Source organism: Chenopodium quinoa, unplaced genomic scaffold, assembly GCF_001683475.1.
Source record: "Chenopodium quinoa cultivar QQ74 unplaced genomic scaffold, ASM168347v1, whole genome shotgun sequence".
Taxonomy (NCBI): Eukaryota; Viridiplantae; Streptophyta; class Magnoliopsida; order Caryophyllales; family Amaranthaceae; genus Chenopodium; species Chenopodium quinoa.
In genome coordinates, this window is record NW_018744874.1 from 985,603 (window position 1) to 1,012,766 (window position 27,164).

The 27,164-nt window shown below is 34.2% G+C and overlaps 6 protein-coding genes across 8 annotated transcripts; 3 read left to right on the forward strand and 3 right to left on the reverse strand.

Moving 5' to 3' along the window:
* Positions 1-146: 146 nt before the first annotated feature.
* LOC110705027 (mitochondrial import receptor subunit TOM6 homolog) lies at positions 147-2,771 on the forward strand. The gene is made up of 2 exons (XM_021882846.1): positions 147-420; positions 2,528-2,771. Exon 1 carries the CDS (start codon positions 241-243, stop codon positions 397-399), a length of 159 nt encoding a protein of 52 aa, XP_021738538.1. The 5' UTR covers positions 147-240; the 3' UTR covers positions 400-420; positions 2,528-2,771.
* LOC110705026 (pentatricopeptide repeat-containing protein At2g15980-like) lies at positions 2,724-6,096 on the reverse strand. Of its 2 annotated transcripts, none has more exons than XM_021882845.1 (2): positions 3,854-6,096; positions 2,724-3,258 (listed from the first exon to the last, which is right to left on the reverse strand). In XM_021882845.1, the coding sequence occupies exon 1, from the start codon at positions 5,521-5,523 to the stop codon at positions 4,489-4,491; it is 1,035 nt and encodes a 344-aa protein (XP_021738537.1). In that variant the 5' UTR covers positions 5,524-6,096; the 3' UTR covers positions 2,724-3,258; positions 3,854-4,488. The 2 variants fall into 2 exon arrangements, with proteins under 2 accessions (XP_021738537.1, XP_021738536.1); XM_021882844.1 differs by having other exon boundaries at positions 2,724-3,336.
* A 6,307-nt stretch (positions 6,097-12,403) lies between these two features.
* LOC110705028 lies at positions 12,404-14,549 on the forward strand. Its single transcript, XM_021882847.1, has 2 exons — positions 12,404-13,354; positions 13,942-14,549. The coding sequence occupies exons 1-2, from the start codon at positions 12,974-12,976 to the stop codon at positions 14,314-14,316; spliced, it is 756 nt and encodes a 251-aa protein (XP_021738539.1). The 5' UTR covers positions 12,404-12,973; the 3' UTR covers positions 14,317-14,549.
* Positions 14,550-18,226: 3,677 nt separating this feature from the next.
* LOC110704906 lies at positions 18,227-19,042 on the forward strand. The gene has a single exon (XM_021882717.1). It carries the CDS (start codon positions 18,303-18,305, stop codon positions 18,768-18,770), a length of 468 nt encoding a protein of 155 aa, XP_021738409.1. The 5' UTR covers positions 18,227-18,302; the 3' UTR covers positions 18,771-19,042.
* An 814-nt stretch (positions 19,043-19,856) lies between these two features.
* On the reverse strand, positions 19,857-21,684 carry LOC110705032 (non-symbiotic hemoglobin 1-like). The gene is made up of 6 exons (XM_021882850.1): positions 21,369-21,684; positions 21,071-21,232; positions 20,842-20,971; positions 20,621-20,738; positions 20,339-20,455; positions 19,857-20,241 (listed from the first exon to the last, which is right to left on the reverse strand). Exons 1-6 carry the CDS (start codon positions 21,403-21,405, stop codon positions 20,095-20,097), a joined length of 711 nt encoding a protein of 236 aa, XP_021738542.1. The 5' UTR covers positions 21,406-21,684; the 3' UTR covers positions 19,857-20,094.
* A 1,438-nt stretch (positions 21,685-23,122) lies between these two features.
* LOC110705033 (non-symbiotic hemoglobin 1-like) lies at positions 23,123-24,436 on the reverse strand. Of its 2 annotated transcripts, XM_021882853.1 has the most exons (5): positions 24,381-24,436; positions 24,137-24,230; positions 23,907-24,021; positions 23,629-23,745; positions 23,123-23,517 (listed from the first exon to the last, which is right to left on the reverse strand). In XM_021882853.1, exons 2-5 carry the CDS (start codon positions 24,178-24,180, stop codon positions 23,374-23,376), a joined length of 420 nt encoding a protein of 139 aa, XP_021738545.1. In that variant the 5' UTR covers positions 24,181-24,230; positions 24,381-24,436; the 3' UTR covers positions 23,123-23,373. The 2 variants fall into 2 exon arrangements, with proteins under 2 accessions (XP_021738545.1, XP_021738543.1); XM_021882851.1 differs by having other exon boundaries at positions 24,137-24,436.
* Positions 24,437-27,164: the final 2,728 nt, after the last annotated feature.

Genomic DNA, 27,164 nt, shown 5'->3' on the forward strand with positions numbered 1-27,164 from the left:
CTCCCCAAAAAAAAAAAAAAAAAAAAAGAGTTTGTGGGCTAAAAATAAGGCTGGTTACCAAAGCCCAAACCCAATTTCGAAGCATTATCTTATAGCCCAAGAAAGAAAACCGAATAACCTGATCAAGTAATCAGCTTTATATTCAACCAAAGGCTCATAATTTAGGGTTTATCGAAGGTTTTGGGGATAAATTAATAGATCTTGCAATCTAGAGAAAGAGAAGAACAAAATAAAGCAAAGATGTTCGGAGGAATGTTCCAGAAGAAACCAAGCAAGGAAGAAGCTCTGAAGCAGCTTCGCTCCCATGGATTGATGTTCGGAGCATGGGTTGTTGCTATTCGGGTCACTCCTTATGTTCTTCAGTATTTCCAGAAAGAGGAGATCACTTTGGATCTTTGATTCACCCCCACCAAAATTAAGGTATTATTCTTATAATTTTCATGTTATTGACGTTATTTGGTTCTTAATTTTATGTTAATTGGGTGTTTAATTGTGTTTTAGATGTTGGCAAAAAAAAATTAATTTTGCTCAATGTTGATTATTTTCGCATATAGTTAAGAAGAATTACAATTCGAACCTGGTAATTAAGTTTGTTGTGCACAAGATTGCAATTTTTACAATTTATGATTAGGGTTTATAATGAAATAGAGCGATTGTCCATGTTTAATTAGCATTAGCAATAGAAAGGGGAAGTTTATGGTGATACGATTTAATCCCAGAACTTCACAACTTGAGAACAATGAATTGAGATGAATTAAAGGGGTTCTTTTCAGTGAATTTGCGATTTTATTGTGTAAATTCTTCCAATTAAATGATTTGGGAGGTATTAGAGGGGTTCTTTCCCTTTGCGGTATTGACATTATCAAATTGTATTAATGTTATCAAATTTTCCCAATATATGAGTTGGAAGTATTAGAACAGGTATCTTTTCCTTGAAACTAACACGAGCTTCACGATTTGAGAACAATAAATTTTCAATGATATATAAGGATGATGTGTTGTTGGGTGTGACTTTTAATGTAGTTGAACCTGGGAATTGAAATTTAGTGCGACTCGATGCCATTAGTGTTAATGGGGGTGATGTTGAGTCATAGTTTGAGATAGGATTCGAAAACTAAAATAGAGTATGCTTGAAAAAAGTACAACTTATAGTGGAGAATAACATCCACGGTGAATCTTGTACGCATTAGCTTGTTTGATTGATGCAGTTTCTATGATGGTTGAAGGATTCTTGTACACATGAATTTATGATTGGTGCGTTACATAGAATGTGCTGGACAAGAGATGAATTGATTGTAATTAGGAATATCTTGAGTCTAATATAAAGTTAAGGGCCCAAGGCAGGGGCCCATATATGCATGATGTGCATGGGTGTTCATTCTATGTGTGTGTAGTGTGTGATTGTTTGTGGCTTTTCTTGTGATCTATATTACCTTTGCTCAATATCATATGACGCTACCATATTTTCCTGCTAAAAGATATTTGAAGCCTTTTTTTTCAGGATTTGTTTATATTCAATGTAATTTTTGAACTGATTTATTGCTTTTGTAACACATGAGACACATGGTTTCATGTAAAAGGTAACTCGTTTGCACAGTTTATGGCCTCTCTTTCAATGAGAGGGTTGTAATCTACTTTCCATGCCTCTCAGATTGCAAAAGTGGTCTTTTTCACAAAATCTATGCATTGAAGGTTGTTTTGGCCAGTTTTTGTTGTTTAGCTTTCATCAATTAAGCATGTAATATGAACTTTATAAGAATGACTTTTTTTGACTTTGTTTACTTCAAGGAATTCTTATACTAAGTAAAGTGCATGCCTGAGGTAGATCTAGTTGATTAGCTTATTAACCCTGATAAACTGAAGGTTCCAAATCATAAGTGCATTAGAAAGCTTAGCTTAGATTTCTGGTTCTTGTAGCTTTCCTTTGATCAGTGAAACTTAGTTTAATCAAAGAGGCTTCTTTCTATCCCGTCAAAAAAAAAAAAAAAAAAAAAAAAAAAAAAAAAAAAAAGAGGCTTCTTTCTACTCACGTAGCCACTAGTTTCATTGGGCTTAAGACTTTTGTGATCAGTTACTGAGATGGTGTAAATATATCCTGATTCTCTCATAGCACTCTTTTGACATAATATTCTGGAATAGGATCAAAATATAGTCTGAGAGGAACTAAACTACTAAAGGGCAGATGGCCAACCAGTTCTCTGTGATAAATGGCTAATTCACATTCTTGTAGCTTTCTGTCAAACTTGAGAAAAACTCTTGCGATATCTCTCACATATACACACAACTCTGGGAGGAAATAATTACTAGGCTGCTGGCCATTTTAGGTCTTTGTGATAAATGGTTGCTTCCCATCATGTCTCTGTCAAAATGGGGAGGTGCTTGGAAGATATATTTCACTTACAATGACACAAGTACACATGCAAGAGCCTTTGTGAACTTCCAAGTCATTAATTGTTATGTTATTTTGATATTTTTTTTAGTCAAATTTTCAGCAGCTTAATACTTCTTTTGGTTGTTTGCATTGCAGTGACACAAGAGAGAGATTGAAAATGAAGGGAGATATTATTTGTTTAGGTTGCCCAAGTTGTCGACAAAACTTAAGTATTTTGTAGTTGGACAGGATCTGTTCTTAATTTTTTTCACTAGTTATCCGTTAAAATAATTATTGTGCGCTAAATGTTTCTGGTGAATTGTTTCGTACAATTTTAGGCTTGACAAAGGTTTTTCTTTATTTTTTCATTGTGCTATAATGGGAGCTACTTGGCGAAGAATACTGTGTTTTTAACTCTACCTTCTTGCAGTGTTAATTTAGAAATTAAATTTGTATTAATCATGTATGTTGTGGCTAAATTAGCTGTAATACAGGCAAAAACAAAACCAAAGCCAATAATTTTTTTGGCAAAGTTGGTTGGCTTATACAATCCAAAGCAAGTACTAGCCGAAAGCAATTTTCACTATTTGACCTCGGAGTTTTGGTAGTAAAATGAACTGTCCTTTCAACCATATTCTTCTTTCTATTCTAGATATGCTCCTGTAAGTTAACAGGAGCAGTTGCTGAATGGTGGGCTTGAAAGCTTTATATTACAACTCTTACATCACTCTTGAATGTCTTGATTGACGATAAGGACAGAACAGAAGAACTAACATGACTGCTGGAGAAACTTGTACCACTAGACCAGCATCTAAGCAAGTTGATTTTGCTTCATGAATTCATTAAACAAGCCCCTTATAAGTAGCAACATTTCAAAAAAGCTTAACCTGCCACGCTTAAACAGACCACGTAATCAAATATTGCTCCGACCAAGCAGATTTGCCGTAGTAGCAACCTGCTAATATCTGTGAGGCAGTCCACAGAAGTTTCACGTTACTAAATTAGTTGTGACAAAGGACTAGTATGTAACCCAGTAAAAATCAACAACGATAATAAAACCATCAACCATATTTATGCACACAGATAAAAAGTTGATTAGAAGTTACAAAGCTATTAAACGCATTGATGGAGGAAGAAGCAAGTTTTTAAATTTTTTTAACATAATTTCACACCAAGATCAAATCTGCAGCAGGTATGAATACAAGTAATACACATTAATTGGAGAAAGACGTAATTATTTTTTCATTTATTAAAATTGATTTCTCACTAAGATAAAATTTGCAGCAGGTATGAACTCTAATTGGTGTGTCACACAAATGATCAGTTTTGGGCTCTAAAGGCCAAGAACACATTCCTGCAATCAAAAGTATAATAATAAAGCGCCGTGATAATATGTGATGGGGCAGAGTATAAACTTATGTAGGACAGATACTCTCAATGTTTTGATAACCAAGAACTATAAGAAAACGACGGTTGCTATACCTTGAAAAGATGACTGTGGGTGTGAGCATCTACAACACCAAAGGATCATCAAACAGATGTATATCAGCATCCTCCTGGAACCATGCACAGGAAATTCGAATCCTTTGCTTCTAAACGCCACTCAAATTGATACCCCTCTCACCAACAATAATCTTGTCACCAAAAGATAAGATTTTGGGATCCTTCTTCAAGAAACATGCTTCTAAGACTGTCATACTTTCATGATCCATTTCTTTGCCAAGCGATATGTCAACTATCTACACAGCATAAGCCTCGGATCCACTCAGTCTTATAGCTCAGATCCAGAGATCTTTGGTACTTCTCCGAGTATACCAGAGAGTAAGATTGGCTCGCCAAAGCTGAGTACATAGCAAACAACTACCCACATATTAGCAGCAACCTTCGAAATAGATTTAGAAAGTTTTTCCATGAACAGGGTGCAAGCTGCCAAAACTAAGAAATGAAGCAACCCTATCAAGGGAAAGCTTTGTTTGAATCAACTCTTAAATTTCATATAAGATTTACAAACATCATCCTTAAGGATACTAAGGTCCGAGAGGTTTTGTTATAACCTTTAGCGATGGCAGTTTTCAGTCCGACTAGTGTTTTAAGTCCTGATTCTTAACACAGTAAGCTTACATATCCATCATCTCTTTCCTCAGACTTTCTGCTTCATCTGCATTTCCTTGCTTCAAGTAGCCATCAATAAAAGCACCATATACATGTGACTTGGGTCTAAACCCCTTCCCTGCCATTTGTGCCTGAAGTTTCAAGGCTTCCTCTGTCTTTCCCTCATCACATAAACCCTTTATCAGTAACTCATAGCTTGACTCTCTCGCAACAAAATCAGCATTCTTCATAGCAACCTTGAAGAATTCCAAAGCTTCCGAAACTGACCTCTTACAACAAAGTACTCTAACCATTGAATCAACAGTTGAACTATCAGTCTTGAACCCCTTCCTACGCATATCATTATACAACAGCATAACAGAATCAGCATCTCCAGCCAAACAATACCCACCTATAAGATGTTCATAAGTAACACGAGTTCCCTCCACGCCTCGCAATCCCATCTCTCTATAAAGCTCCTCACCCTTCCCAACCTCACCCATTCTACAATACCCACCAATCAATGTATTATAACCAACAACATCAGGATTCAACCCCTTCACTCTCAACTCTTCCCACACCTTTTCAGCCTTCTCCAAACCACCTTCCTCACAATAACCCTCCATCAAAATGCTATAACTATAAGCATTCGGTTCGCAATTCGACTTAACCATCTCAATCCAAACCTCTTCCACCATATCAAGCAATCCATTTCGATGAAACGAAAGCATAAGATCATTAAAAACATGTACATTTGGAACTAATTTACCATTCTCACACCTAAATAGCTCCTTATACAAATCATATCCAAAGAAACAATCCCTAGTTTTCAAGGCACTCGAAATAAACTCATTACAAGTACCAACATTAACTATAATTCCACGATTATGTAACATCCTAACAATATCAATACATGGGTCTAATTTATTCATTTCTAAAAGGGAAACAATCAATGAATCAAACACAAAGGGGGCAGAATCACATACCCTGTAAGATTCAACCAAAGCCCTAAAAACCTTACACTTTTTCGCACAAAATTCTCCAGAATCTTCAACACCCATCAAATCAAACTCCCTAATTGCCGACTTAATAAGCGATTTAGCCCGGCCTTTTTGGCGACCGCGAGCTAAGATGTGAATAATGGTGGCATACGAATGGAGGGAGGAGAGAGAATGGCAGCGGCGCGTGGTGAAGAGGAAAAAGCGGAGGGCGAGATGGGGATTGTTGCGGATTTCGAGGAGGATTTTGGAGGTTTGAGATGGGGTGAACCCGTTGGGGAAGAGAGAGAGAGAAGAGTGGACCACCGGGATTTCCGGCGGTGGCGGGTTAGGATTGATACGGTGGTAGAGACGGCGGAGGTGTCGGGGGTTGGAGAGGAGGAAAAGATGGAGGAGAGTGAGACGGTGGTTGAAGAGGTGGCGCGTGGGGTAAATGCGCGCCGGAGGATTGCAGTTGACATTAGTGATGTTTTAGTGGGAAGTTTAAGAGTGAACAGAGGATTTACATTCTGGTTGGGGGAGTTTTGGACTTTTGGAATAACGGGTGTAAAAGAGCTGAGCCAGACTCGCAAACTACCCGAGCTCGGCTCGGAATTTTTACAAGCTGATAGCTTGATACACAGGCACACAGCTATGTAGGGGTGAAAGTAGTTTGGATAAAAACCGAAAACCGAACCAAACCGAACCGAATAAGCAATTCGGTTCGGTTTTGTTCGGTTTTCGGTTTGGATCGGTTTGAGAAAATGAAAACCGAATTATATCGGTTTGGATTCGGTTTTGGGATTTTAAAAACCGAAAACCGAACACCGAACCGAAATAAGCCCCATTTCTCAGCCCATTTTCCTACGTATATATACTCAAACCCTAAATTTATAAGCCCATTTCTCAGAATCTCTCAATCTCAGCCGTTTCCCTCACTAAAAGTAAAACCCTAGATTTTCCCTCATCTCTCCCTCTCACCACCTCACTCAGTCACTCCGTTCGTCCACCACCACCAATCCACCACCTCACTACTTCCTGCTTTCCTACTTACCACCTGTGGCTGTGTTCCGTTCGAGTGTTCCAACGCCGGCCGCCGCTGACCACCTGTTCGAGTGTTCCGGTATGGCGGTATGCTTTAATTTCAATATTTCATATTTCACTTCTCTTTCGTTTCTGATCTCTTTCCCTCACTAAAACCCTAGATTTTCCCTCATCTCTCCCTCTCACCACCTGTGTTCCGTTCGAGTGTTCCAACGCCGGCCGCCGCTGACCACCTGTTCGAGTGTTCCGGTATGCTTTAATTTCAATATTTCATATTTCACTTCTCTTTTCCTGCTCGAATTGCATGTTTTCTTTGTTATTTTGAATTTCAGATTTCACTTGCACTTCTCTTTTCCTGCTCGAATTGCATGTTTGTTATTTTTGAATTTCAGATTTCACTTGCACTTCTCTTTTCCTGCTCGAATTGCATGTTTTCTTTGTTATTTTCGAACTGGTGATAGATTGTTTTCTTTGAATAGTTATTATGCTCGAATTGTATTATGCTCGAATTGATGATATTCCTTCAGAGTTCAGAATATATGTTGTTCTATTATAGTATTATGCTCGAATTGCATGTTTTCTTTGTCATTTTCGAACTGGTGATAGATTGTTTTCTTTGAATAGTTATTATGCTCGAATTGTATTATGCTCGAATTGATGATATTCCTTCAGAGTTCAGAATATATGTTGTTCTATTATAGTATTATGCTCGAATTGCATGTTTTCTTTGTTATTTTCGAACTGGTGATAGATTGTTTTCTTTGAATAGTTATTATGCTCGAATTGTATTATGCTCGAAATTGTATTATGCTCGAATTGTATTATGCTCGAACTGGTGATAGATTGATTGTTTTTCATAGATTTGCATAAAAATTGTTGGTTATTGAGTGAGTTCTTTTTTCTGTTTTAAATCAGATTATCAGAATGTCCACAAATATGGATAATGTTGAAGGGAATGTCCCTATTGAGGAGCATGAATCTGACAATGAAAAATCCAAACCCAAGAGGAAGAGAATGAAGGATCGTTCCGAGGTTTGGGAGCACTTTATCAAGGAAGAAACACACACTGGAATGGAAGCACGTTGCAAGTACTGTGGTATGAGATACAAGTGTGGTACAAAGAGAAATGGCACTAGTCCATTGTGGGCTCATATAAATAGATGTCGTAAGTACCCCTATAATACTCCTAAAGAATCAAAACAAAGTTTGTTGTCTTTCAAAAGCAATAAAATTGAAAGTGGTTGTACTAGTGGATTGTCTTATGTGAAATATGATCCAACTGTAATTAGAAAAGCTTTATCTGAGATGGTTATAGTTGATGAATTGCCTTTTAAGTTTGTTGAGGGAGTAGGCTTTAAAAAATTTTGTAATGTAATGGAGCCTAGATTTCATGTCCCTTCCAGAATTACTGTGGCTAAAGATTGTTATGAAACTTTTTTAACTCAAAAAAGAAAGCTGAAATTGGTATTAAAAAATTGTAACTCAAGGGTTTCATTAACAACCGATACATGGACATCTATTCAGCAAATTAATTACATGTGCTTGACTGTTCACTTTGTTGATAATGACTGGAATTTGCAAAAACGTATTCTGAATTTTTGTCCTATATCAAGTCATAAGGGGGAGGAAATTGGGAAAGAAATTGAGAAATGTTTGCTTGATTGGGAACTTGAGAAAGTATTTTGCATAACTGTTGATAATGCTAGCTCAAATGATACCGCAATAGGATATATGAGAAGGAAAATAAATGGTTGGAAAGCTGGGGTTCTTAAGGGTCGGTTCCTTCATATGCGTTGTGTTGCTCATATTGTGAATTTGGTTGTGTCTGATGGCTTGAAAATTGTTAATGAGTCTATTACTCGTGTGAGACAAGCTGTAAGATTCATCAAACAATCCCCTTCTAGGTTGGTAAGGTTTAAAAAATGTGTTGTGGAAGAAAAAATCAACTCTAAAAAGTTGTTGTGCCTTGATGTGCCTACTAGGTGGAATTCCACCTTTTTAATGTTGGATGCTGCTTTGGTGTTTGAGTATGCTTTTGAGAGGTACTCTGAGGAGGACCCTCATTATGTGATTGAGTTAAATGAGAGGGAGGGGAAGGGCTGCCCTACTTCTGAGGATTGGGAAACAGTCAGAAGGTTTTCTGAATTTTTACAAGTCTTTTATGATCTTACGTTGCGTGTCTCTGGGTCTTTGCATGTGACTTCCAATTTATTTTTCCATGAATTGGTGAGTGTTGCTGTCCTTTTGAAAGATTTGATGACAAATGATGATGTGGAGATGTGTCTTATGGCTACTAAAATGAAGGAGAAATATGACAAATATTGGGGTGATCCGGAGAAAATAAACATGCTGATTTTTATTGCTGTTGTGCTTGATCCTCGTTATAAGTTAGATTATGTTGAGTGGATGTTAATTGAAATTTATGATTCTAAGCATGCATTTGTTTTGGTGAATAATTTGAAAGAGTCTTTGAATGCATTGTATGAGGAGTATCGTGGTTCTTCTGGTGATGTGATTAGGGAGGAAGTGTCCTCAAGTATGGACAGTTCCCAATTTTCTCCCAAACAAAAGAAGCTTCAGGTATTGAAAAGTAAGTATAAGAAACATAAGTGTGAGAAAGATGGAGAAGCAAAAATTGAGTTAGACAAATATTTAGAAGAGGAAACGGAGGAGGAATGTGAAAATTTTGATATTTTGGGGTGGTGGAAGTTTAATAGTGCTAGGTTTCCAACAATTGGAAGAATGGCCCGTGATATACTTGCTGTCTCTATCTCAACAGTAGCCTCTGAGAGTGCATTCAGCACTGGTGGTAGGGTTCTAGACCCATTTAGGAGCTCCTTAACTCCAAGGGTCGTTGAAGGACTTGTTTGTGCTCAAAATTGGCTACGTTCTTCTCCCTTTCCTAATATAGAAGAGTGTTTACAAGAAGTTGAAGATCTTGAAGAAGGTAACATAAAACAACAATTATCATGTTATTTTTTTTCATTATTTCATATATATTATGTAACTTGTTTATTTTTTTTTAATGTTATTAGACTTGAGGAATATGACAATTGGTGGTCAAAACCCGGACTTGGTTGAGCTTGATTGAGAGTTAGCTGCCAAGAATGAAGCTGCCCTATTGATTGAAGACTTGAAGTTTCTGCCAAGAGCCTAAGAATGAAGCTGCCCTGTTGGTTGAACTAGTTCATTTGTGGACTGTTTGTCTGTTTTATTATCAATTCATCATGTGGACTGTTTTGATAGTTTTAAGACTTGTTAAGTTCTTATGTCTCAATGTGGACAATGTGTAAGTGTATTTAATTACTATGGTCTATGGCAGTATGGCTGGACAATTTAGTTACTATGGCAGTATGGCATATGGTTGTGACTTGTGAAAGTTGTATGTTAAAATTTATGCTTTAATTTTGTTCAGGAACAGGTACAAAATTTAGGCCTTAAAAGGCCCAAAATTATATGCCCAATAAAAAGCCCAGATTTTAAGGCCTAATACAGCAGCCCATAAAAATTCGGTTTGGATTGGATTTAATTCTCAAAACCGAATTATTTCGGTTTGGATTGGATTTAATTCTCAAAACCGAATTATTTCGGTTTGGATTGGATTGGATTGAATCCAAATTCGGTTTGGATTCGGTTTCAAAAATCCGAAACCGAAATAATTCGGTTTGGATTCGGTTTGGGGTGTAATCCAAACCGAATACCGAACTTTCACCCCTACAGCTATGTTCGGCTCGAAAGCTTGCAAACAAGCTTAAAATATTTTTAATTAGTATGAGTATATTTTTTTTTAACATGGTAACCTTAAATATTACTGAGTAGTAGAATATTTAATAAGTCTAAGAAAAATAAATAACCTTACTTATAATACGGAGTATATCTTTAAAATAACATCATATTGTTATGATTTTCGAACCTAAGTCGAGTTTTATTATAACTTAGACTTAATAATTTAAGTTCGAGGTTCGGCTCGAACTCGAGCAATAGTGTAATGAGCCAAGCCTGAGTTACCCAAGCTCAGTCTCGGCTAGGCTCGTTAACACCCCTACTGTTACGTTGGGGGTTTGTTTTGATGTTTTTTTTATTTTTATTTTTTTTTTTAATTAAAAAAACCAACCTTTCTTCTACATCATAAAACTTCAAAAAGAAAAAAGAAAAAATAAAATTTGGGCGGAAATTTTTTTATGAGGCGCTAACACATGTACTCTGATCTAGGGATTATTTTTTTTTGGAAATTAATTTAGTATAATATATTGATAGATAGTTCTCGAGCAACGTTCGGTTTTTTGAAATTATTGATAAATAAATATAGAAGTTTTTAGAAATAAGGATGAAATGTTTCCTTTTCATTAGTGTATAACCTCATATATCCGTTCAAAAAAAAAAAAACACCCTCAAATATGATGTACTCCGTACATTATAATCTCAAATGAGTAAAAGATATATCTAAGGCCTGGTTTAGTTCACTTTATTTTTACTTATTTCTAAAAAAAAATAAGTTTAGATCAAATAAGAGAAAATAAGTTCAGACCAGAAAAAATAAATTCAGATCAGATCATCGTTTTATGTGCTGCTTTTATCGATAAGCAAATGTTTCATATATGGCATCAAATAGATTCATTAGATTTTCTCGACCTAACCTTGAATAATTAAGTTCTTGAATATCTATTATTGATCAATCTGCTTGAAAATGAATATTATTTATTTATTTATTTTTATAATCATAAGGAAAAAAATAGACGTTAGGAAACTCTCCTCACGAAACTTAGGGCCTGTTCATTTGAACTTAATTTCAATCCAATTCAGCTCTAATTAGTTCAGTTCAATTCAGCTTCAACAAATTAAATCCAGTTCAGTTCAGCTCCAATCAGTTCAGTTCAGTTCAGCTCCAACAAATTCAGTTCAGTTCAGCTCTAATCTGTTCAATTCAGTTCATTTCAGCTTCAATCAGTTCAGTTCACTTTAGTTCATCTCAGTTCAGTAAAGACAAACTTGCCCCCTTAAAATTGAATATATGTGGCATAATTTGAGCCATTATACGAAAATATGCTTCAAGAAAGTGAGCACAAGAATAGGATTATTACCTTCTACCTTAAGTATGGAGTGATTATTTTTAAAATCTTATATAAAGTTGGCATCAATTCTTTTTTGTAATATATACTCTGACCTACATTTCCTCCTCAATTATTTGGATAATTATTCAACTTTACTGCGAGACGTTGTGTCCTCCATTCTAAGCAAACCATGTAACATTATTAAAACTTTTTAAGAGAACTTATAATATACTATACAATAATACTTTATTCTTCAAATGTCATATCCTGTGATTCTTGTCTATTACTCCATATATTGTAATACATTTTCCAAAACCTAATTATGGGATCGGATGACTCCTAGTTTGTACTTGTAATAGTTCTCATGAGTCATGATCCATAACTTATGTAATTTAGTGTTGCGTACAAAAATAAATAATAAAATTGTAATTTAGTGAGCACAATGACATCTTGAAAAATATAATTTAGTGAGCACAACATCTTGAAAAATGCCTCATTTTAAAACTTTCGACAAATTAAAGTTTTCTTAGATAAGGTTGATTGCATGTTAAACAAACTTAATTTGTTCATTTGAATGTCTTTTTTTGACAATCAGTTGTTGACTTTTTGCTAACGAACTTACCTGGCCTTATTTGACCAACTAATTTAATAATGCATCAATTGTTAATTTTGGACATTTTAATAACATGGTAACAATTTTTTTTTTTTGACGATAATAACATGGTAACAATACATATACTAGTTGTGAAAAAAATATAAAAAATAATTAGTTTCTTTTTTTTTTTTTTTTTTTTTTTTTTTTTTTTTTTTTTGAAAACCAAGTAATTAGTTTCTTAATACTTAATTATTGATCAAATTATACATGATAAAGAATTTAAGATAAAATGTAATAAATAAAATATTTTTTATATGGATAGTGAATAATTGACTTTGGTACGTGCGATGGAATTAGGAGTAATTTGTAAAATTCGTACAAGAGATAAGAGCTTTTATAATTGAACTAAGCCCATTTCTTGCACTCTACTCCAACACCATGTAATTGGAATCTAGAGCTCAATGTCAAAAAGGGAAAAAAAAAAAAATGAAAATCACATCATAAATAAAGCAAAAAATTTCATATTCTTGTGTACTTTGAAAAAAAAAATCTTATTCTCTATGTCTCCTCTCTAATTCATTCTCTATCCATAGGAATTTTCATGTACATTCTTTAACCCACCCCACATAAATTTGACATTACCATAAAAATTCTTTAATTTTAGATACCTATTAGCTTCAATCTCAAGCTCAATAATTCTACCCAATTTTACAAGTCATCCCATTATTACTATTACTTCATAATAATATCTTAAATTACCTACTACTAGTATAAATATATTTGCTAACTTGTAAGATGTGTATATTTCTAGAGCTAATATAACAAATTAATCTTAACCTAAGGTATGAAATACAATGAGATTTCTCATTATAGTCACCCAAAACACAAGCTCAAACTTGAGTACACAGAAATTCCCTTTAAGTGTGATGGTTGTAAGGAAATAGGCATAGGATCTTGTTATAAGTGCAATATATGTGAATATGATCTTCATATGCATTGTGCTATTCCTACCCCGGTAATCTACCACCCCTTTTATCCTAAATGCTCCTTCATCTTCGTGTCGAGGCCACCAGGGAACGTGCCTCGATATTGCAATGCTTGTGAGAGAGGTATTTCGGGTTTTTCGTATCATTGTAAGTCTTGTGGTTTTGATCTTCATCCTTGTTGTGCCAAGCTTCCTACCGCGATAGATGATGGAGAGATCAACTTGTACCTCTATAGGAAGGTCAGTTTTATCATTCTTAACTCCTATTTCACAATAATAAGCTAAGAATCATGTTTATGTTAAAACCTTTAACTAGATTTCAAATTATTATGTTTGTACTGCTAATACATACTTTTTCTTTTTCTATTTTTCTTAAAGTGAATGTTTTCCTTCCCAATTGTCATGTCCTGGAAAAGAAGTAAAACACATATTTGAGGTAAGAGTTGTATGTATTGACACAGAGATTTATCTATAACAAAGTTACATATGCACAAATCGGTCCATTTAATTTGTACTATACTACTATGGTTTAGTTTTGCCAAATGGACAGTTATTGCGTGATACAACATATGCCGGTACCAGCTATATTAAAAGGACCTTGACCATATAAATATAAAATGAATAAAGTACAAAAATTGAAGGTTGTAGTTTGTAGACTTGTTTAATTTTTGAAGGCTAGTGTCATATTATACGGAGTTTTTTTTTTTTTTCTTTTTTTTTTTTTTTTTTTTTTTTTTTTTTTTTTTTGGTGTGTGCGCGTAAATATGTGTGTAGGCTCCATTTTATTTGAGTCCACTGATTAAACTAGGTGTGTTATGTGAACGTAGGTTAGTGCTTCATGTCAAAGGTGTGGGAAAAAAGGACGAAGTTGGAGCTACCGATCATCAGATAAAAAATACAATCTACACGTAGCTTGTGTCAAGGACATGCTGATTGAGAGCTGGCAAGACTTGTACAATGGGCGCGGCCTAGGTAGTACGATTGCTCGTGGTGGTGGGACGAGCATACGGGATGTTCCGGGCCTGAAAAGGGCCCTGCTACAAACGCATAGTCATAGGTATACTAACACTAAGAGTAAGGGATCAAAGGTACAAAAATGTTGTGAAATGGCTGGAATGACATTGCAGTTCGTTATCTCAGCTGTTCTTGGGGATCCCACTTCTCTTATTGCTGGGGTCATAGGCTCCATGATGTCTAGGTAACAATAGTACTAGCCATACTCCTTTGTCTTAGTACACTTAAATTTGTAACAAGTGTGACATTAACGAGTAAAATAAGTGATCGTCTGATTGACAAGATTGTACAGTTTGAACCTCCAAGAAAATAGATACACCATACACTTATAGATGCTTTTTAAGTGGTGATATCAGACCAAAAGCGCTTGTATAATAAATTCATTTCTCACTAATAATCAAACGACCAATAATTATATTAACTATTGTACCATGCCAAATATTAACTTGGACTCACATAGTCTTGTCTAAAATTAAATGATCTGTCTTATATATCCAATATAGGCATATAGTAGCTTTGTTGATAAAATAAGTGGTGCATAACTACATATATGTAGGTCATGGACAGCTATTAAACCCACTTTATAACATGATAAATTAATATGATAAAGATTCCCATGAAAATTAAGAATTGTCGTAACATTTTTAAAGATGTTTATTGATAAAATAAGTATGTAATGTTATGTGTTCAACAGACAATGCTAGGGTTGAATTGAAGTAATATGGTAATTACGAGGCAAATTATTCAATCTCCATATCTTATCCTCTAGTTAGGTTGCACGGGCCACATATTGACTTCTAGAGCACAATTTCCCAAATATATGATAAAAATTAAAAATTATTGGGAAAAAAGAATAAAACTCTATGAAAATAATGGATTGTAATCCGTATAGTATTGGATGATTTGTATGGTGGCCTCTATAAATATACATCGGTGTATTTACATTAGTGCATTCTTTATAAAATGTACGTGCACAAAGATATTGTTGCGCATTTTATAATTATTGCTCATTTTAAAATCTTAATGTTAACAAAAAATAACGATGCTAAATTATGTTTTAGGAGAATTTAGGGTCTGTTCACATTTACTGAACTGAACTGAGCTGAACTGAATTGAACTGAACTGAATATTTTATGAGAGAGGGAAATTAGGAGCTGAACTGAACTGATTGGAGCTGAACTGAACTGAACTGAACTGAAATGAATATTTTATGAGAGAGGGAAATTAGGAGCTGAACTGAACTGATTGGAGCTGAATTGAACTGAACTGAAATGAAATGAATATTTTATGAGAGAGGGAAATTAGGAGCTGAACTGAACTGATTGGAGCTGAACTGAACTGAACTTAACTGATTGGAGCTGAACTGAACTGAAATTAAGTAAATGTGAACATACCCTTAATTAGTATGTATAAATGGTTTTTATTCAGCGTGCTTGTAGATTATCCAATCTCCAACTAAGTCGAGATCACTTGAGCAATCTTGTCCACTTGAAAAACAAATGTGTAAAGCTATTAAATTTACTTTCTAATAAAGACGACATCAGTTAATGTATGAATTTTATTGGAAATCAAGTTTTCATTGATGAGAATACTATGAAGCAGTAAGTACCCCTTGTGAATCCAATAAGACTTGACTTGTATAAATGTTGGACTCTTATGTACCAAGTATATAGAAAATGTAACATTATTATTAGTTACATTACCTATTATATTAGGAAGTAATAATTTTAATTGATTTCTTAGCTATCTATCCTGTATTACCGACTTTGCACCATCTTAATCACTAATCACATACAATTTTGAATTTTCACTTGCACATAGCTGTGTCACTGTGTGGCAGCTCCCTGATCACAACTTTAACCTGATATATGTAACATCATTGGTGTATGATCAACGATGATACTTCATTTTCAGTTGCAATTACTTCCAGACAGTATTATACTTTGCATATAACAAGTTGACATAGATTGCTATCAACCACTCCCTTAATGTTGACATACTAATAATTGAAATGGAATCCATCTCAATTTACGAATATAGAACCAGTGTTTTTTGGATAATTAATCTCTCTGTGTTGTAACAATATTTTACGTAAGAGGTGTAAGGGTTAATCACGTCATTATTTTAAACTTAACCCTAAAACATAACGTGTGACCACCAGACCTTTGTCATTAGATTTAGACAACTTTATTGTCTATCGAGGTAAGACCATAATCATATTCCGTATTATATAACCAAATTAAAAATTTGAATTCTTAATTAGACATTAATCAATTGAATTATCCCTCATAGGCAAGATTCATAACATTGTATGCCTGAGTTGTTACTCGATACTGTATACAAATTCAATAATCAATTTATGAAAAAGTATTTCAACTAGACTTAGGGCCTGTTCTCATATGTTTATTTTCAGTTCAGTTCAGCTCCTAATTTCCTTCTCTTATAAAATCTTCATTTCAGTTCAGTTCAGCTGATTTCAGTCAATGAGAACAGACCCTTAATTTTAACCTCTGAATTTCAGTTCCATAAATTGGAAGACATGAAGTAAATATATAATACCCCATTTTGTCAGTAGTTGTCATGACATAAAGATGAAGATTTGAAATTTATACGGTATATACTAAATACATGGATAAGGTTTGAAATCTTGAAAAGGAATTTAAGGTGAAAAAGCTGTATATAGGGTGCTTAAACTCGACTGCAGAATTGTCGATATATTCAATTGCCAATTCGTTTAATCAAAACCTTTAACCTTGGCTGGTAGCCTGGCCTGGTAGTACAGTTGCATCACACCCAACTATATAACCATTGTTTCTAATTAGCAAGCTCTCTGGCTTCTATGCGTGAGGCCAAAGACGAATTTCACCAAGCTCATTTGAGGAGGTACTAATAGAACATATTCTTTGACAATTATAAGACTTTAGCCAATAAAAGTTGACTTAAGTGGTAAGCAGCTTGATGTCACTTAAGGGAGGTTTTGAGTTCAAGCTTCACCGACTGCAGAATACTCTTGTTGGGTTGGAAGACTCACCCATCAAAAGCCACGGTATGCAAGTCGGGTCAGATCCGAATGTAGTACGTCGAAGCTAAGCTTGGTGAACCGGGTGGGCCGGTGGGGCAAACTAAAAAAAAGAACCCTAGGCTTCACGTTAGATATGAAAGTACAACTTAAAATTCAATCTTCGACTAGTGTGTGTTTGATTTTAGTGTCATTAATTAATTACCAACCTACCCATTTGAAAAAAATATTCCTAACCAAACTTTTAATTTCCCCCCATTATAGTCCTTGTTTTAAATATAGGACTTGTTTGGTTGAATGGAGGAAGTAGAAATTCCCATAAAAACTCAATGCCCATGAAATTGTAATTCCTAGGAATTGTCAAAATTTGTTTGGTTGAATGTGGGAATTTCTACTTCCCATAGGAAGTTTAACTTACCTAGGGGGGGACTAGGTAAGTTAATTCCTCCATTTTGTGGGAAGTAAAAGTTCTTAGGAAGTCCTACTTCCTGCATAATTGTCAACCAAATAAGTATATAGAAATCTATTTCCTAGGAAAATAAACTTCCCATGAATTTATTAGGCAACCAAACAAGTTCATATACTTCGTAACAATTTAATTTTTTTTTATCATGTACAATCGTTCATAGCATAACAATTATTATATTATCCGGATCAATAACTAGTTGTACTTACATAATAATATGTCGCATCAAAAATAGTAGAAACTTCTTGGTGGTTTGATTTTTCACTCTAGAATTCACCAAGTATCGAATTTACCATGTCAATTGACATAGAAAATACTTCACACTAACATTACGGTCACTGCAAGCTGGCTATCAACCGAAAGCGCAATGTTGCATTTTCTTGCTACATCCTTTTGGTTGTTACATAAAAAGTTATATGTAAACCATATAATTTTCAACAATTTGTGATGTATGTAAGACTATTATTTTGGTATATATCAAGCCTTTTCAAATCATATAGTTTATGATAATTTATCTCCTTTTTATTGTCAATGCCCTTTCTAGGAAAATCATTTTCATTTGTCCTTACAATATAATGGTGGGGCTAACTAGGGCCTAAATCTTCCTCTATAAATCCCAATATATTTGTTTTCCTCTTTATTCATGCATAACATCTTAATCTCTTTTTTTTCTCTTCTTACCAAAAAAGATGGGCATTTGTAGCTCTCAAATGACCAAAAGAAATGGCAACTTTCTCTCTTTGAGACCTACGGTTATGATCATTCATCCAGATGGAAGCTTAGACGAGTTCAACGAGGCGATCACTGCGCATCGTGTACTCTCTCAACACACAAGTTGTTTTCTTGCAAGTTCGGAGTCAATGTATGTTGATTCAATTGCTCCTCAAATTTCATATGATGAAGAACTTGAGCTAGGTCAGATATACTTTCTTTTACCACTTTCTCAAGCTCATAAAGTCCTTTCTCTTGAGGACTTATGTGGGTTAGCTATTAAAGCTAGTATAGCACTTGGGTTCTCTAATATCAAAAGAAGTCACTCTAATGTTGCCAAAATTGTTGCTCAAGCTCGTAGCTCGTGTCGCGTCCTAAGTGGGCTTGATGCTATTGGTGCACTCTACCCACAGGCACGGCGAGGTAGCCGAAGAATTGGGATTTAAATTTTGTTTTGTATTCATTTTTAGTTTGATGAAACTCGAAAAAATGAAAAATGTAAAAAATTTTACGACCATTTTTTTAGAGTGATGGTCGTAATTTTAACTTGTAGTTGTACGCGATGTGACCAAAAGCAACGTGTGTATCTCTAGAGAGTTGCAATGTTGTGAATTGGTGTAAAAATGAACATGTAAAAATGGCCAATTTGGCCGACAATGAATCATTTAAAGGTTCATATATGTGTAACACTAAGTGGGCACATTATGGGCAGCACCAATTAATTGTTGTTATTGGTCTGATTTTATGCAAAAGGCCAAATTTGGGAAAAGAAAAGGTACGAATTGTAACAAGTAACAACCTTCTATATCTTCCATTTCTTTGCTTGTTCAACTTTTGGTTCAATTATTAGCACTATGAGCTGGTTTTTGTACATATAATTAAGTCCAAGGACAAGGATATGGTGTTAGTACATTTGTAATTATGGATTCATTCATGCTTTTAAAGATTTTGCATAACCAATTAGATTTCGGGCCCGATGCATTAACATTGTGCTCTTGCTCTTGTGATCATTAATATGGTGTGTTTTATGCTTGATCAAGTTTAAATCGGATTGTTTAATCGGACCCGTTCCTTCATCATTTTATCAGCTAAGAAAGGAGCCTAGAACAAGATAAGCCCGATAACTTGGTCTTATCCCAACCTATGGTTCTAAGTGGGTTACACTTTCTTTTGTAACATAGTAACTAGTGAGCACATTAGAATTTAATGTTAGAATAAATGTATTTGAAACTTGTCTACAATAAACGTTTTTTATTCACATGTACATACACCGGTAAGGCAATAATTTAAAATAATTTCGCCCCCCACCCCCTGCAAACACACGTGTGCCGGGGGGCAAGAACAGGGTGGCAAGACAATGACGGATTATAAGAAAAGGATCGGACTTCTCTAGTATTAACTATTAAAGGGTTAATGATAAGGGTACTTGTCCATCAAACTTGAATGCATGCATAAATTGAGATTCAAATAGCTGGATGTACCAAACATTTGTACTGTACAAGGGCCCTTAAAATCCAACAAACGAAGAAAAATTAAAATCTCAATAAAGTGATTTGCTTTCTTATTCTTTTTTTCTGTTTGTTATCTAATTCACTGAATCTACATTATTTGAACAGATATTCATTCTTTCATACATTTATTTGGACTAATGCTAGAAATCATCATACATTAATAACTAGTCTAATCTAACAAACTTTGTAACACATTTATTCAAGGCTATCTTACTAAAAAAAAAACATAATATTGTTGTTACATAAGATATTTTTGTCACTAAACAACTTGTGCTGAAGGTTTCATTTGTTGTTTAATAGCAGCAACTAGCTGATTATAAGCTTCTGTCCAAGCTTCCTTCATCTCTGATGACCACATTTCAGGAACTGCTTCTTTAATGGTTTCGAGTAGCGCGAATCTAACAACCTTTATGTGAAAACAAAGATCATATTGTTACAATGTTAATAATACTTGCAAATGACATATAATATGACATTACAATTTGTTTAATCTAATTAATTACCTCAAAATGCTCATCAACCACCCCATATTTGTAGTGCAACTCTCCTAAATCCTTCAAGTTGGAATCTTTCACTGTGGCCTTTCCTGCCTTCCTCAAATTAACAGCTGATTCACAAGTCTAAATTAAGAAGAAAAAAAACAAGATTAGATTTTTAAGTATTGACTTTTTTTCCTCTTTGGTTGACTTCATGACAAAGTTAAGAAATTTTGATGTATTTGAGGTAAAAAAAAATCTAGACACGAATGATAAAAAAGAACAAAAAGGAACGGAAGGAGTAATTACCATAGCGAAGACAGTTAAGGCATGGGCCTTAAGTTTTGGGTTCTTTTCCAAAGGAACATCATTAGAATCATTTAAGAATGAGAACAATTTCTTTGCAGTGGGTGCAATCTCAAAAACCCTGAATTTAAATCCATTCCCAAATTAGTAATTCTAAAATAGAGGAAGATTATAAATATACTAATTAATCAAATTTCTGGGATTTAATTAGATGATTATTTAACCTTAAGAAAAGTTTAAGGCCCAATTCAGAAGCATTCTTTTTCATGGCATTCCAAGATTTAACCACTAGAATTTCCTGCTCTTCACTGAATGCTTTTACAATTAATCCACCATTATTCCTCTTGCTTACACCTAATATAATTAATCACCCAATAAAGTGTTTATTAATTCAGATTATATAATATAATCAATATTAATTTAGAAAATAAATTGAAGGGAGAAGGATTTTACTAGTCATGAATCTGGAATCTTTGCAAAAAAGTCCCTGAAATTGAAAATTTTCCCTTTTGATCCATGACAACTCAGTGAATCCTCTGTTAAAACAGAGGAAATTGGAATTTTTCTGTGGAGAAAAATCACCATGAAATTTCACTGCATTGGAAATGCAAATACCTGCAAAAAAACCCACAACAATAATTAAAAAAATAAAAAAAAAAACATTAATCTTTTTTTGAAAAAAATAAAAACCCAAGTAAATTTGATAATATCTAAAAAATCAAAATGAAAGAATGTAGGAAAATGACATTACCTTTGGAGGCAGGGGGTTTGGTGCAGATAAAATCCATTGGAAAATATGAAGATGGGAATTAAAACTTGGTAAGAGATGTATAAAATATAAATACAACAAAAATTAGATCTTGGTTCTTTAAAACAAAAATAAGTAATCTCAGTACAATGTACTAAACTACTAATGTGACTATGTGAGCAATCTGAGCATGCAGTAGCCTTTCAAGGAAGTGTAGAGTCAACCTACTTTACCTGCTTAGGTAATTGCATGTGTCATGTTGCTAAGATGCTAAGAACTCTCAACTTTGTATATCTATATCTTGTTTTCCTGCCTCTGCTCTCAAATAATCTTCTTGTTAGGTTGTTAAGGTTTGAACATGTACGGTGTATAAGGAATTTAGTAGGGCGACAGAAGGATATAAGACAAAAAGAGTTGAGTGACAAATATTTTCATTAAAACTTTTTCATTTGTTTTAATATAGATACATAGTTTGATCGACACACCTGCTAACCTAATGTATATTTTATACTAATAATATAAAGGATTATTCTTTTCAATTTTTCCTAAATAATAAAACTTTGATATTTGAAACTATTAATCGAGAAGATTGTAACAATGACCCACACTTCAATAATATGTCGAACTCGCAAACATTGATTAAAACGGTGTATGTGAATTATGCAAAAGTTAATTGAAAGTTAAAGGTGTAATAAAGGAGTTCATAATAATAGATATTTTGGCTAGAATGGCACACGTACTTGAAATATTGGTAGACATTAGTAACAGAGTTGTAAAAGCTAGTTTCTTTAGAATTGATTACATTATCCTTTCAAAGAGTGTTAATGTGACTTCAATTCTTAATGGAAGTATATATCATGAAGTCTCATTTAATTTAGCCTTTGTTAATTATGTTCAAAGTTTTTAGTTTGCAGTTGACAAAAGACACATCAATTCCCTTTGAGGCTTTGATAGATGAGTGACGACCTCCCCTCCCCTTTATTTGACAACATTAAGGCCACAACGGGTGCAGTGGGCGGTGAGTCGGTGACAGAGGTTGGAGTATTTTCATGCTTATCAATGCACAATTTTAATAATTATATTAATGTATAGATTATCTTAGGTAAAAAAAAAAAAATTCCGTATAACAAAAATAATCAAAATAAATTCAATAAAATTGTATATGACTATACTTTTTCTTATACAGATATGAAAGTTACGTAATCGTTTTTAAAATCCAACCGATACATGTATATTTAATCGATTAAGTAGAACAAATTTAGTATCCAGCCGGAAGGAAAGGATAACTTTATCAGATGTGACAAAATTCAAATACGTCTTCCTAATTCAATTCGAGAAATGCATGAAAAGCAACTGTGTTCTAAATCAATTTGGCGGCTAACAGGACAGACTATAAATTTGTGGGTTAGCCATTTGGCATATTTCATGAGCTTTATTTGGCTTGTTAGGAGATGGCTACTATGATGTATTGGTACTTTGGAAGGTCTATAGAAAACAGATTTTTTTTTTTAATAATTTATAATAATAATTAAAAAATATGATACTGTATTAAAAATGATATAAAATTCCCCAATAGTAAAGCTTTAACATGGACATAAATTTCTTCATCTAATAATAATCTAATATGTTGAAAACTTGAAGTAGTCTTCACTAGCGTTCCTTCAATGATAATGATTGAATAAACGGAATTTGATAAGAATGGGGAAATATAACATCAAGATCAAGCAAGAATTTATTGAATGAAATGGTAAGGTGCACTTAATGATTGTAGACTTGTAGCAACGTATGTCTTCATGTCATATACATATTCGATCTAATGTTATATGATCCGATAAAGTTTAAGAGATTTACAACAAAAGAAATAATGATGATATTGGTTATTCGAATGTAAGACGGAATATATATTATACAACAATTGTACATTATTGATTATGGAGTATGAAACATTATATTGTGTATAAAAATGAACTTATATAGTGTCAAAAGCAAGTTTATTTTCCAAGTGAACTTAAGCTGTAGATGAAGGCTTCATTTCAGCCTTAATAGCAGCAACCAACTGATTAAAAGCTTCCGTCCAAGCATTCTTCATCTCCGGCGACCACATCTCTGGAACCGCCTCTTTTATTGTTTCCAGCAACGCGAATCTAGTCACCTATACAAGTAATCCACACATCTTCTAAGCTCAAAATGAACATAAACATACCAATCTAGGAGTTTTGAAAGAAAATGCATTATAACTTGAAAAGAGTTTCTAATGAATTACCTCAAAATGTTCATCTACAACTCCATATTTTAGGTGGACTGACCCCATATGCTTCAAGGTAGACTCACCAACAGTTACTTTCCCTGCTTTTCTAAGCTGAGCAGCTGATTTACACGTCTGAGAGATAGAGAAGCAGCGATAAACATGAGAAATTACAAAATATAAAGGTGACATATATGCCATTTTCATAGCAATCCGGCCACTAGGTGTACTAGAAAATTGGAACGGAGACAGTATCTATCATAACTATTTTTGGGAGTCAAAAATTTCATACGTACCATTACAAAAACAGACATAGCATGGGCTTTGAGCTTTGGGTTTTGCTCCAAGGGAACGTTCGAGTCCCTTACAAAAGAGAACATTTTCTTTGCTGTTGGTGCAATCTCAAATATCCTGCACGTAACCAATTTGATTACAATGTAAACAAACAAATTCGAGAAAAAAAAAAAAATACAAATAAAAGGAGGTAATCATGAAGCTAATCCAATTAGTTAATAGAGTTTGTTACCTCAAGAACAACTTGAGACCTAGTTCAGCAGAGTTCTTTTTCATGACATTCCATGATTTAACAACTAGGGCTTCTTGTTCTTCAGTAAACAAAACTGTTACATACCAACAAAAACACATTACGAAAAAAAAAAGAATGAAACATAATAAGCATACGATATATATCATGGTAAATGACATGTTATATTCTATGAAAAATATGGTGAAAGACATAAAAATGTGCCATTTGAGGCAGGACACGTAACGTTTTCGAGACTCATGCTGGTTTGAACAAAATCTGAATTATTTTGGCCTTGGTAAGATAAAAGGTAGTAGTATAAATTTATGTAAATGAAATTCAAATTGTTTAAATAGGAGATTTGATGACCTTTCAATGCTAGGAAGAGTCAATCAAATACAAAGTTTAAATTGTTTTACAAGAATTGTATTTCAATCTAAGATGAAAACTATGGGTTATTGTGTTTGAAAAACCAGGGGCCTTAAATGGGAAAACATATATATATGCTGGTGCATTTGTTCAAATTTGAGTATTTCAACTTGATAAAATTCATTGTACTTCATAATAAAATGGTCAATTGGCTGCTTTCTTCTCCATTAAAAATTATAGGAAACTCCAAGTGGTCAATCATTTATTCTTAATCTATTTCTGGTGTTACCAAATTGATTGGTGTTTCTATAATTAGTAAGTTTAATATGAAATTTCATTCCTTGCTTATGGAAATTGGTATGAAATTTGTTATTCATACAAAATTAGTAAGTTAAGAGTATGATTTTATTTGCCTTGAATTAGTAGAGTTAACAATTTGGCATTGTAGATCCCACAATGAGAGAGACAAATTCATATAAAATGGCATTATAGTCAAAGGATTTACTTTGATAGGATGTCCAACTTCTAAGAGTATTGCTTTTAATAATAAATCTTTTTTTATCTTTTTGATGAGAGTATTGCTATTAATTTACTTTCAATAAGATCTATGAGTATTTTTTTTTGGATACTTAAGTGTGAGAGGAAGTGTTAAACACTATATTTTACATAAGTAAAGAAAATTCAAGTTTTTTTTTTTTTTTTTTTTGGTAAATAAAGAAAATTCAAGTTAATATTCCAGATTATACTCCGTATAAGTTTAAGGTGTTGTTCCAAATATTTATCACCAGTTAATTTGGATGAAGTTTCCTTTAAACTTAACATAAAAAAATAAACAATTGGTTGTTGGTGTAGTGGTGATTGAGACTACACTTGGTAGGGAGAACTCGTGTTCGATCCCCCGCAACAATAATCGGAAGGGAACTGGAACCTAACCACCCAGAACTGATCTCCGAATCCGGATTAGCCCAAAGGATGAAACGGGTGGAACACCAAAAAAACATCAAAAAAAAAAAAAAAAGAAGTAACCTTAAACTTTTAGGTGGTTCAAATTTCTGTTACACTCTGTATTTGATAGCCTAGATTCATTTGAATTTCTATAAAATTTCTACAAATTTACAATACCAACAAGCATAAAGTTTATGTTTACTACAAATCAAAATCCACATTAACTCCACTGCCTTTACCTTCTTTAAATTAAGTCGATGTCTAACATAATTCGCAAAACATCTAATCACACTACTTTTATCAAACCTACTTAAACCATAGTCATGAAGCTCCAATTAATAAGAGCGGAATCCACATAATCATAGTCAAATCGATCATATGAATAGCTAATATTATTGTAGGTCATTATATCTAATAGTATTGATATTGATGTACTCGTTAAGCCCGGTTCTTTTGAGCTGCTAATTGCTATGCTCTGCATTGTTGAAATTTGCTCTGCTCTACTGACACTTGTTATGCACTATTGAAATCTGCTCTGCTCTAATTGTCCAGAAGCTCAAAGGAACAGGGCTGAAATCTGCTTTGTTTTGCTGAAAATATGCTCTGTTTTACAGACACGTGCTTTGCTCTGATGAATCTACTATGGTTTGCTCTGCTGACTCAATTTGATCTGCTCTCGAGCAGAGCATCTTATTTATACTTACTACTTAGTAGAATATTTAACAGAATAAACCAGAACACAACAGCTTAAAAAATACAAAGTTTCATATGTGGCTGGCCACACGGTGTGGCCAGCCACAATTTTTTTTTAAAAAAAGAAAAAAAATTCTTTCTCTCTCCTTCTTAAAAAAATTCTTTCTCTCTCCTCTTTTCTTCTTCTTCAAGCCAGAACATTCATCTCATTTTCTTAGAGAACGTAACACAAATTTCGCAATCGTCATCAATAGTCGTCTTCATGGTTCGTTCGTCGGAAGTAGTGGTTTCACTGGGAGGGTAGTGGTGGTTTGGTGACTCCGTCGTCGGAAAACAAGTTCAAAGTTTTTAAGGCCAAATTCGGCCATGAAAACTCTAGATCTAGAGTTTTCATGGTCGAATTTGGCCTTTTTAGCCATATTTGAAGTGATATTCGAAACCATTGTTAACATTTTAAGGCATTTGTTTGATTTGATTTTTTTTAAAAATGGTTTGGTTGGATTGGGGTTTGTTTGTGGGTTAGGGGCTAGTGGCAAGGCGTTTAGGTTGGTAGTGGTTCGTTGGTGGTGGGTAAGGGGTTACTAGATCCGGGGTTACTAGGTGGTCTGGTTAGGGGTTACTAGGTCATCGGTCAGGGGTTACTAGGTCGTCGGTCAGGGGTTACTTAGGGTTACTAGGTCGTCGGTCAGGGGTTACTTGGGGTTACTAGGTCGGTCGGGGGTTACTTCGGGTTACTAGGTCGGCGGCCAGGGGTTACTTGGGGTTGCTAAGCTAGGTCGGGGGTTACTAGGTCGGTTAGGGGTTACTTGGGGTTACTAGGTCGGGGGTTACTAGGTCGGTTAGGGGTTACTAGGTCGGGGGTTACCAGGTCGGTTAGGGGTTACTAGGTCAGTCAGGGTTACTTGGTCAAGGGTTACTAAGTCAGTCAGGGGTTACTTTTGTCTTGGGGTTTACTTTGTCTGGGGGTTACTTTTGTCATTTGTTGAATTGACAACTTGCCGCATGGTGCGGCCAGCCGCACCAG